The sequence below is a fragment of the Calliphora vicina genome, chromosome 2 (assembly GCF_958450345.1).
Source record: "Calliphora vicina chromosome 2, idCalVici1.1, whole genome shotgun sequence".
NCBI lineage: Eukaryota > Metazoa > Arthropoda > Insecta > Diptera > Calliphoridae > Calliphora > Calliphora vicina.
Window position 1 is genome coordinate 136836788 of NC_088781.1, and position 13030 is coordinate 136849817.

The 13030-nt window shown below is 28.3% G+C and overlaps 2 protein-coding genes across 2 annotated transcripts in view; one reads left to right on the top strand and one right to left on the bottom strand.

The window, feature by feature from the left end:
- The window catches only part of LOC135950898 (uncharacterized), a 315472-nt gene that overhangs the window by 67013 nt on the left and 235429 nt on the right, over positions 1-13030 (top strand). The window lies entirely within an intron of this gene.
- Positions 1-13030, bottom strand: part of LOC135951308 (uncharacterized) — a 106161-nt gene that overhangs the window by 63092 nt on the left and 30039 nt on the right. Inside the window, exons 5-7 of the mRNA XM_065500931.1 lie at positions 10837-10890; positions 5576-5722; positions 4905-5034 (exon numbers count right to left, since the gene is read on the bottom strand). Of these exons, the coding sequence (XP_065357003.1) occupies positions 4905-5034; positions 5576-5722; positions 10837-10890 (331 nt within the window). The remainder of the gene's footprint in view (positions 1-4904; positions 5035-5575; positions 5723-10836; positions 10891-13030) is intronic.

The following is a 13030-nucleotide window of genomic DNA, read 5'->3' on the forward strand; positions in this document are numbered from 1 at the left end:
ATTAAAATATATAAAAAAACTAAATGATCAAGATCTTAGTATTAGCTATTTGTTATCTACTGTGTAGAAATATTTAGATAATAAGCATCTAAATTGAATTTACCATTAGTAAACTGTGATTACCCTTATTTATTGATATTATTTCTACACAAAAAAAAATACAATTTGTCTGCCAAAAAAATTCACTGTCATTTATTTTAGTCATTTAATATTCAGTCATTTATTTCTTGCATAAATTTGTCACAAAAGTAAGCTCTGACAATACCTGCATTATGGAAATATAATTTGAAATATAGTAATTTTTGATGGTTTTATTTATAACTTTTACCATAAAATTAAAAAGTAATAAAACAAGATAGAATCAAATTGAAAGACCAACATGTGGCGCAAAATTTCAGCATAGAACTATAATTCATAAACTAAATTTTAGTATTAAAGTTTTAATTTGGAACTGAAATTTCAATATCTAATATAAAATTAGTACTAAAATTTGCATTTGATGCTAAAATTCAAATTTTGTACTAAAATTTGGAATTAACACTAAAATATAATTCTAACTTTAATTTGGTACTAAAATGTCTATTTTAGATGCAAAAATGATTTCAAAACGACAAAAGGTGTGATGAGTTTGTTTGAATTATTTTGTCTTATTAGTTTCAAATTCCAATTAATTTACTTCAAAAGGAATTTACCGAAATTAAATTTTCACATTTTAATTAAAGTAAACAAATGGAGAGTTGCATATTTTGTTGTTTTTTGCTATAAAAATTCTACGGAATGAACCAAAAATTGAATATGAAATCAATTGAAATTCATCACACCTAAATTGAAATTGATTTCAGTTTTGAAAACGATCGTTTTTCATCACATGCCTGAATATTTCTATTTTGTACTTAATTAGAATTAACTATTAAAGGATTATTTTGGTACTCAAATTGCACAGAATTTTCACGTTTGTACTAAAATTTTAATTTAGTACTAAAATGTTAACTTTGTACTAAAATTTTAATTTAGTACTAAAATTTTAATTTAGTACTAAAATTTTAATTTAGTACTAACATTTTAATTTGGTACTAAAATTTTAATTTAGTACTAATATTTTAATTTAGTACTAAAATGTTAATTTAGTACTAAAATTTTAAATTAGTACTAAAATTTTAATTTAGTACTAAACTTTTAATTTAGTACTAAAATTTTAATTTAGTACTAAAATTTTAATTGAGTACTAAATTTTAATTGAGTACTAAATTTTTAATGCAGTATTAACATTTTAATTTAGTTCTAAAATTTTAATTTAGTTCTAAAATATTAATTTAGTACTAAAATTTTATTTTAGTACTAAAATTTTAATTTAGTACTAAAATTTTAATATAGTAATAAACATTTAATTTAGTTCTAAAATTTTAAATTAGTACTAAAATATTAATTTAGTACTAAAATTTTAATTTAGTACTAAAATTTTAATTTAGTACTAAAATTTTAATTTAGTACTAAAATTTTAATTTAGTACTAAAATTTTAATTTAGTACTAACATTTTAATTTAGTACTAAAATTTTAATTTAGTACTAAAATTTTAATTTAGTACTAAAATTTTAATTTAGTTCTAAAATTTTAAATTAGTACTAAAATAGTAATTTAGTACTAAAATAATAATTTAGTACTAAAATAATAATTTAGTACTAAAATAATAATTTAGTACTAAAATTTTAATTTAGCAACTATTTTGGCTAAAATTATAATTTAGTACTAATATTAAATTTTGGAACTAAAATTATAATTTAGTACTAAAATTATAATTTAGTACTAAAATTATAATTTAGTACTAAAATTATAATTTAGTACTAAAATTTTAATTTAGTACTAAAATTATAATTTAGTACTAAAATTTTAATTTAGCAACTATTTTGGCTAAAATTATAATTTAGTACTAATATTATAATTTAGTACTAAAATTATAATTTAGTACTAAAATTATAATTTAGTACTAAAATTATAATTTAGTACTAAAATTTTAATTTAGTACTAAAATTTTAATTTAGTTCAAAAATTTTAAATTAGTACTAAAATTTTAATTCAGTACTAACATTTTAGTTTAGTATGTACTAAAATTTTAATTTAGTACTAAAATTTTAATATAGTAATAAACATTTAATTTTAAATTAGTACTAAAATAGTAATTTAGTACTAAAATTTTAAATTAGTACTAAAATAGTAATTTAGTAATACTTAAATGTTAATTTAGTACTAAAATGGTAATATAGTACTAAAATGGTAATTTAGTACTAAAATGGTAATTTAGTACTAAAATCTTAATTGAGTACTAAAATTTTAATTTAGTACTAAAATTTTAATTTAGTACTAAAATTTTAATTCAGTACTAACATTTTAATTTAGTATTAAAACTTTAATTTAGTACTAAAATGTTAATTCAGTACTAACATTTTAGTTTAGTATGTACTAAAATTTTAATTTAGTAGTAAAATGTTAATTTAGTACTAAAATTTTAATTTTATACTAAAAGTTAATATAGTATGTACTAACATTTCAATTTTGTACCAAAATTTGGTACCAAAATTCAGTACTAAAATTTCAATTAAGTAGCTATTTACTAAAATAGTTTTGTTAACATATAAAATTTTTACTAAGATTTAAATTTACAACAATATTTCAATGTTTTATTAAAATTTAAATTCATTACTAAAATTTAAATTTTTGCTATTGTAAAAGTAAAATTTTTTTAATTAAAAATGCGGGATTTTTTAAAATTGTTTGCTTTTGTTTTGAAAAATTGTATAGTATAAAGTTATTTAAAGTATTGGCCATTGTTAGCTCTGACCTTTTCCCATTTTTCTGGCAACATATGGATTTCGAGCCAAAAGAGCTGCTCGAATACTTTGTTCCAAAATCGGAGAGCGTTGTGCATTGATTGAAACCAATAGTACAGATACAGATCGATTGAAACACTTTTTAACAGACACTGTAACATGTGGCCGAATGATATCATGGTGTAATATTACAGTTTCATATCTGTCCGTATATTCTGAGATTTTTTTCGGACAATGCTAGCTTCAAACGAATCAGTTGCGTTCGGTACAGGTTTCCTATGATGGCTAGGTCAGATTTCAGAAGCTCATTATAGATACGACTCTTTTGCTCCCACCAAATACAGAATATTATATTAGAGGCCATGGATGTTTGTTTTTTCATGATTCGGTGCAAAATTGATTTTCTTTTATAGCGTTCGGACATGCAAAATCGTCATTGAAGGTCTCTCGGCGGCAAATCGAATGGTACCCAATTTCCCTGCTTTTCGATGAATCCAACTCTTGTTGAGTTGCCTCCAATTCTTGGTCTTCAAACTTGTTTGGCTATTCTGGGCTTAAAAATTACCACTTCTCAACCGCACAAAAAATCTCTGGCACTATGAAACCGATTTTACCGCTCTTATTTTAAATTAGATTTTATATTAAAAAATTTAAACCACTACTATGTTATTATTTGCTCTAGATATAAATATCCTTAGTAGCTACAATGTTAGGCACCTTAATAATTCGTTTAAGAAATTAAAAATTGTAGTTGAGTGACAAAAATTCAGTTATTTCAACAAAAATGCTTGTTTGCCTACTGACTATCGTTTGATGGAACTGTAAAATCTAAGGATATAATAAAATCATTCGATTAGCAACTATTTTGGTCATCACAACGAATGTGAATATTGTAAATTAAAGAAGAAAACTTAAAAAGCAAATCCTGAAAATTCCTGACAAAAAAGTGCAGAAATTTTCTGGGCCTTATAATAGTCATAATCCTTGTACTATTCTTAGCCTTTCTTCTTATCTCACTCCTATTTCTAATTCAGTCTTTATTCCTAGACCTATTCCTAGTCTTATTCTTAGCCATATTCCTGGTGCTACTCCCAACCCTATTCCTAGTCATATTCATTATTGAATTCCTGAACTTATTCCTAGTAATAATCCTAGTTTTAGTTCAAATCTCATTCCTATTTCTAATCATATTCCGAGCCTCATTCCTGGTTTTATATTAATTCCTATATTAATTCCTATTTATAGACCTAATCATATTGCTTGTCCTATTCCTTGTTGTATTCCAAACACTGTTCGTAGACCTATTAGTCTTATTCTTAGTTTAATTCCTATTCCTGGTCAAATTCCTTTTTGTAATCAGATTCCTAGTCCAATCCATATTCCTATTCTTGGAACTATTCGTAAACCTATTCCTAGTCATATATTAGCCATGTTCCTATTCATATTCTTAGCACTATTATTATTCCTTGGATTGATTTTGGTACTAAAATTTCAGTTTGGTATTAAAATTTCAATTTGGTACTAAAATTTCAAAATACATATACAAAAATTTTTAAATACCTTCCAAAATTGCCCTCTTATTTAAGCATACAATGTTTAAATTAATGACTTTTCAATTTAAATGAATTATAATGTTTTTACACACTATAAATGAATTGTAGATATAAAACCATATGTGGGCACATAAGACCACCAGCACCAGCATGGCAGCCACAAATTTTAATTGTATTTCTTCGAATATTCAGTCCAGTCCAGAACAAGAGATTTAAATATAAATTGAAAAATATACATATTGTTGTCGAAATGAGCAAATAAGCAAGGCAAATATTTGGTAGAAAAAATAATATATTTTAATATTTTAAACATATTTTGACACATTTTATGGAAAACATTGATTTGCTTTAATTTGCCAATAAGTTTAAAATAACTCAAGTTATAATGTTGGGATTTTCTTAAAGTAACTTTTGAAATGTTTTAAAAATAAGAACACCTTTACCTCTCTCATGTATCCATTAAGTATGAATTTAAAAAATAATTAATATAGAAAACTTTTAAGTAGCAGCTCTTAGTACACTTACCACCAACTCTCTGTCGGATATAATTGTGCCAAATGTTATCGACATTACGGGACCCATTAGGGGGGAGACCAACATGGCAGCGGTAATGTTTGGTGCATTATTTTCCACTAAACCCAATGCGGCTAAAGAGCTACAAATACGTAACAGAATACACAAACACTCAGAAATAATTAAAAATTGAACAGTGCAAAACCAAAAAAAAAAACAAGAAAAACATTTAAATGCAGACATAGAACGGGAAAGCGGTTGGAAAAGAACATTACAACCACAGACGGTTGTGTAGCAAGAACCAGCTTACAGCCAGCCAACCAACAAACAATTAAAAATGCAACATTTAATACGATCAACATGAAAATCATCTGTCTATAAACCACACAAACACACATCAGTACTAGAAACAACTCAAACACACATTCAGGCATTTTAACTAAAAACACTTACAACCTTAAATACCACCACCATTACTCTATTATAAACATGTCTAAACATGTCTATGGCAAGTGGTGTGTTCGTTTGTAAAAGGTTTGGCATAACTAAATTTCAATACTAAAACATGACGTTTTATGGTTTCTCTTCTTACAAAACCTAAGCTAAAGGGGAAGGGGTAGAGGGGCTGGAAGGCGTAGTATGGCTTTAGCAGTTTAATGACTTTGTGTATGTAGAAAACTTACTCGGCTGTTACAATTAATAGTAAATAATCGAAGGATAATGAACCACCAGATCGTACACCATCAACAACTTGTTTGACAGTGAGTTTCGACTTAATGGATTCAACAAAATTATTCCATTTCGACAGCTCTTCACCATCCATGGGATCGCTGGAAAGAGAAAGAAAAACAATTAATGGAAAATGTTAAACTAAAGGAGAAAACCAGGATAATGAAGAATTATTAAGAAATGAGCTAGATAAACAGTGATATGCAATGATTCTAGGTTATTCACCCTTATCCTGGTTGGCTTAAGCATCTTACGCCTACGACAGTTTCGCACTAGATTAAAGATAAAATTCAAACTGTTTCTTTAATCTAGTACGAAACTGTCGTACCACGATAAAGGTGATTGTCTTTTAAATGAAAATTGATTTTAAAGATTCGTCCTCTGGCAGTATCATAAATATATATCACGACCCATTCGTAATAATTTTCCTAGTTCTATTCATATTTCTTAAAATTTTATTACTTCCAGACAATTTATTAATCTTATTTTGTGTCTGATATTTTGTCTAACTGTAATATCGCTATTGTTAGTCATATTGCCATTATGTCTAGTCTTATTCCTATGAATAGGAGTAAGAATTGTAATAGAATTGTGACTAGAACTAACTAGTTCTAGTTCCATTAATAGTCCAATTCATAGGCACAATCCTATTCCTATTCTTACTCTTACTCCTATTCATATTATTATTTTTATTCCTTTTCCAAATCCTAGAGCAGTTCCTTGTCCTATTCCTGGTTCTATCCCTAGTCATATTCTTAGTCATATTCCTAGTCAAATTTTTAGTCCTATATCATATTCAAACTTTTGTTCCTAGTCCTATTAATTGTTATTTTCCTAGGACAATTCCTAGTCCCAATTTTAGTCCTTTTTCTAAGCTTCTTTATCCTACTCAAAGGCGTATGCCATTATTATATTCTTAGTATTATTCCTATTCCTGGACCTAACAATAGTCATAATCCTTGTCCAATTCTTAGTATTTTTTTTATTCAATTCCCAATTCAAGCCTTATTCCTGGTCATATTGCTAGCTGTATTCTCTGCCATATTCCTACTATTCCTGGCAATATTCCTAGTCATATTCTTGAACTTATTCCTAATCATAATCCTTGTCTTATTTAAAACCTCACTCCTATTTTTAATCACATTACAAGCCTTGTTCCTAATAAATTTGCGATTCCTAATTGAATTCTTAGTAACACTTCTGGTTATATTCCTATTATAATTCTTCCATGTCCTACTCCAAGCGCTATTCCTAGTCATAATTCCTGTCCAATTTCAAATCTCACTCCTATTTCTAATCATCTAATCTTAATTCTTGGAAATTTAGCTATTTATGATCGAATTTCTTGTCCTTCTCCTGGTACTATCCCTATTCTAATGGTTATTTATAGACCTAATCATATTCCTTGTATGATTCCTAGTACTATTACTTTTACTAGTCCCATTCCTTGTCATGTTCTTAGTCCTATTCCTGGACATATTCTTATTCATATTCTTAGACATGTTCCTAATCGTATTGTATTCCTACTCATATTCCTTGTCATAATGCTAGTTTTATTCCTATCCAAAATCCTTTTCCAAGTATTAGTAGTTCTTCTTACCTATTTTTTACCTATTCTCAATCCAATCCTTATTCATAGTATATTCCTAGTACTTCACCTGGCACTATTCCTATCCATATTCCTTGACCAATTCTTGAACTTATTCCTTAATCTTAATTTTTTCATGTCCTATTCCAAGCGCTATTACTAGTCATATTCTTGAACTAATTCCTTGTCATAATTCTTGTCCAATTTCAAATCTCACTGCTATTTCTAAGCATCTAATCTTAATTCTTGGTAATTTAGCTATTTACTATCCGTATTCTAATGGTTATTTATAGACCTAATCATATTCCTTGTATGATTTCTAGTACTATTACTATTACTTTTACTAGTCCCATTCCTTGTTCTTTTCCTTGTCATGTTCTTAGTCCTATTCCTGGACATATTCTTAGTCATGTTCCTAAACGTATTCCTACTCATATTCCTTGTCATAATCCTAGTTTTATTCCTAGCCAAAATCCTTAATTAGTAGTTCTTCTTACCTCACACCTATTCTCAATCCAATCCTTATTCCTAGTCATTCCTAGTAACACTTCTGGTTCTATTTCTATTCTAGTTCTTATTTATAGACATAATCATATTCCATATTTTATTCCAATTAGTTTTTTCCTTGCCCTATTCTTAGCACTATTCCTAGTCCTATTTCTGGACATAATACTCATATTCATAGCCATGTTCCTAATTCTATTTCTAGTACTTTTCCTGGTCCTACTCCTAGTTTTATTCCTAGTCATATTCCTTATCATAATATTAGTTTTGTTCCTAGACACAATCCTTGTCCAATCCTAAGTATCTTATCTCACTCCTATTCTCAATTTAATCCTTATTCCTTGTCATATTCTTAAGAAAATTAAAATTACTAATCCTGGCCATATTTCCTGGTCCTACTCCTAGTTTTATTCCTAGTCATATTCCTGATCATAATATTAGTTTTATTCCTAGTTTTAATCCTTGTCCAATTCTAGGCATCTTATCTCACTCCTATTCTCAATCTAATCCTTATTCCTTGTCCTATTCCTAGTCATATTCTTAAGCAAATTAAAATTACTAATTCTGGCCATATTCCTATCCATATTCTTTCACCAATTCTTTAATTTATTCCTAGTCCGAATCCTTGTCTTATTTCAAATTTCACTCTTATTCCTGATCATATTCAAAGCCTTATTCCAGGTATTTTAGCTACTTTCGAATTCCTAGTATCACCTCTGGTTCTGTTTCTATTCTAATTCTTATTTATAGCCATATTTCTTGTCATATTCCAAGCTCTATTTCTAGTCCAATTCCTGAACATATTCCTTGTCTTATGTCAAATCTCGCACCCATTCAATACCACATCCAAGGCTTATTTCTTTTAATTTATCTATTTATGATGAATTCCTAGTGCATTTCCTGGTACTATGTCTATTCTAAAGCTTATTTATAGACATAATTATATTCATTTTTCTATTCCTAGTCGTGGTGCTAGTACTATTCCATGTTGTTTTTCTTGTCGTATTCTTAGTACTATTGCTGCACCTAATCTTAGTCATATCCTTAATCCTATTTCTAGTACTTTTCATGGTCCTATTCCTAGTCGTATTCCTAGTCATATTCCTTGTCATAATCTTAGTTTCATTCCTAACCACAATCTTTGTCCAATTCTTACTATTTTTTCTTATTTCACTACTATTCCCAATCCAATACTTTTTCCTTGTCATATTCCTATTCATCTGCTTAGCCAAATTCGTAGTACTACTCCTGGCCCTATTCCTATCCATATTATTTGACCCATTCTTGAATTTATTCCTAGTCCTAATCCTCATCTTATTTCAAATCTCACTCCTATTTCTAATCATATTCCAAGCCTTATTCTCGTCATTTTTGCTATTTCTCATCGAATTCTTAGTATAACATCTGGTTATATTCCTATTCTTATTTTAATTTATAGACATAATCATATTCCTTGTACTATTCCATGTCAGAATCCAAGCACTATTTCAAGTCCAGTAATTGAACTTATTTCTACTCATAATCCTTGTCTTATTTCCAAACTCTCTCCTATTTATAATCATATTTCAAGCCTTATTCGTGGTAGTTTTTCTATTTGAGATCGAATTCGTAGTTCGTTTCCTGGTGCTATTCCTATTCTAAATCTTATTTATAGAGATGCTCATAATTCTCCATGTCATATTCCAGCAAATTCCTGAACGTATTCCTAGTCATAATCCTTTCATTTCTCTCCTATTTCTAATCATATTCCAAGCCTTATTCCTAATAATTTTTTCTATTTATGATCGAATTCCTAGTCCGTCTCCTGGTACTATTCCTATTCTAATATTTATTTATAGACATAATCGTAGTCATTGTCTATTCCTAGTCCTATTCCTTGTCATATTCTTAGTGTAATTCCTGGACCTAATCGTAGTCATATTCATATTCTTCCTGGACCTATTTCTAGTCATAATCATAATCCCTCTCCTATTCTTAGTCGCTCCTATTTCTGATCAAATTGCTACTCCTTTACCATATTAAAATTTTTACTGTAATTTCTTTTTTCCACTCACTTTCCTCTACATTTAATTCTCTTAAAATTAATAACTTTGTCCTTGCGGCACTCACATGAACGTTTCTTGTTTGCACCCGCTATTTTCCAATACATTACAATTGGAAATTTTATGGCAATTTCCTAAAGTGGCTGTATTATTTTGAGTCTTTCTTATTTTCGTTACTGGTTGTTATGCAAATGTTTCTATTTCTAACAACCCAAAACATAAAACTCACAAAAGCTGCTTTCTTTATATTCTTTTTGTGAGCTGCACATCGCCCGCCTTAATAACACATTGTTGCTTTAACACTTTATTTAACACAATAGAAGTAAATGTCAAATGTCGCCTTCAACAATGGCAACAGCAGCAAGTAGTAGCAGCCACATCATCAACAACAGCAGCCAGCAGAAATGATGACAATAGAGGAAAAAAAAAACAACTTATTGCCCTTATTTTCAAATACAGATCAATGGTTGCAAGGACTTCAAGGTTTCTACAGAACTGGCTGTTGTGGTTGTCGTGTCTCTTACTTTTTTTTAGCTTTGTTCTTCCTGTTGTCTGTGTTTGTATTTCTTTTTAACATTTTAAATCTTTTGTTGCTCGAAATAAAAAATAAGAAACAAATATTATAGAAACACTGTATTTACATTTTACAATTTCAAAACAATTGCCACGCCTTTTAGCCACAACTACTTTTATATATTTTTCTTTTTATCTTTTCATTTGATGTTGTAATGCGGTTGTATTTTATTTTATTACATTTGTGTTTAAGAGGAAAAATCTAGAAATTCTTTTTGTTTTTTCTTCTACTACCAGTTCTTAAACAATTTTAATATGTATAAAAATATATGGTATCTACTTCTATGGAGTTTGTTTTTTTTCCCGCTTTAGTATTTCGGTTATGTGGTGGTGTTTGTTTTCCATTTTCAAAACTGCTGCATTCGTATTGGTTTTGATGAGCTTGTTTGTGAAATGTAAATGAAAATCGTGGAATGTGGTGTTGTGCTTCGTTATTTTATTACCATTTTTCCAGAAATTAATTTATTTTATAGTAAGAGTTTTATGTGGTTTTTCAATTTTCTCTTACCTGTAATCCTCTGTAATGGTTAAGGCATCATAGCTTACACTGCAGGGTAATACGCTGCAAATGATACAGGATAAAGGATTTAAGAAAAGAAAAAGAAATTATTATATTAATGTTACATGTATTAAGAATACAAATTAATGGAAATCTTTTTATAAGGGTTATTCCAAAACTGTTGGAAGATTATGGGTAATGAAAAATATATTAAAAGGAGTTAGTAATGATTTCCAAATTCCAAATATTGCTTTGAATCATATTTGTCTTCTGCTAGTTCTAACACAAGTCATATTTTATTCCTAGTCCTTTTCATAGTAAGATTACTAGTACTTTTCTTTTTCTTATTCCTTGACATATGCTTAGTGCTGTTTCTAGTCGGATATTCTTGATTCTTAATCACATTCCTTGTTATATTCTTGGTCCTTTTCCTGGTATTTTTCCTTATCAGATTCCTGGAAGTATTCCTTGTCCTTTTCCTAGTATTATTCCCAGTGCTTTTCCTAGTCATAGAAAAAGCACGTCCACTAATACGCCCATTTATTAAATACATCTGCAAAATATATCGGTCTGCGATCAATCATATTTCAGACCAAAATTCGATTACTTATATAAAAATTCACAATAGCTCAAAACGATAATAACTTGGCCAATAAGCGTTGAATCAAGAAAAGGACCTCGATCTGTGAACTCGATCTGAAAAACTGAAAAGAAAAGCTGCTCGATCTGTGATCACTCATATTTCTGACAAAAAAATTATTTTTTTATATAAAAACTCAAAATATTTAAATTCGCCAATGTCTTGGCCAATAAGCATTGAATCAACAAAAGGACCCCGATCTGTTATCACTCATATTTCTGACAAAAAAATTATTTTTTTATATAAAAACTCAAAATATTTAAATTCGCCAATAACTTGGCCAATAAGCCTTTAATCAAGAAAAGCAGCTCGATCTGTGATCACTCATATTTTATACCAAAATTCGATTTTTTATATAAAAACTCAAAATATCTAAATCCGCTAATAACTTGGCCAATAAGCGTTTAATAAAGAAAAGGAGCTCGATCTGTGATCACTCATATTTCATACCAAAATTAGATTTTTTATATAAAAACACAAAATATCTAACTTGGCCAATAAGCCTTTAATCAAGAAAAGCAGCTCGATCTGTGATCACTCATATTTCTCAACAAAAATCGATTTTTTATATAAAAACTCAAAATATCTAAATTCGCTGATAACTTGGCCAATAAGCGTTGAATCAAGAAAAGGACCCCGATCTGTGATCACTTATATTTCTGACAAAAAATCGATTTTTTATATAAAAACTCGAAATATCTAAATTCGCTAATAACTTGGCCAATAAGCGTTTAATCACGAAAAGGACCTCGATCTGTGATCACTCATATTTCTTAACAAAAATCGATTTTTTATATAAAAACTCAAAATATCTAAATTCGCCAATATCTGGGCCAATAAGCGTTTAATCAACAAAAGGACCTTGATCTGTGATCACTCATATTTCTTAACAAAAATCGATTTTTTATATAAAAACTCAAAATATCTAAATTCGCTAATAACTAGGCCAATAAGCGTTCAATCAAGAAAAGGAGTTCGATCTGTGATCACTCATATTTCTTAACAAAAATCGATCTTTTATATAAAAACTCAAAATATCTAAATTCGCCAATAACTTGGCCAATAAGCGTTTAATCAAGAAAAGGAGTTCGATCTGTGATCACTCATATTCCTTAACAAAAATCGATTTTTTATATAAAAACTCAAAATATCTAAATTCGCTAATAACTAGGCCAATAAGCGTTCAATCAAGCAAAGGAGTTCGATCTGTGATCACTCATATTTCTGACAAAAAATCGATTTTTTATATAAAAACTCAAAATATCTAAATTCGCTAATAACTTGGTCAATAACCGTTTAGTCAAGAAAAGGAGCTCGATCTGTGATCACTCATATTTCTGGCCAAAAATCGATTTTTTATATAAAAACTCAAAATATCTAAATTCGCTAATAACTTGGCAAATAGGCGTTTATTACAAAAATCGATTTTTTCATATAAAAACTCAAAATATCTAAATTCGCTAATAACTTGGCCAATAAGCGTTTAATCAAGAAAAGCAGCTCGATCTGTGATCACTCATATTTCTGACCAAAAATCGATTTTTTATATAAAAACTCAAAATA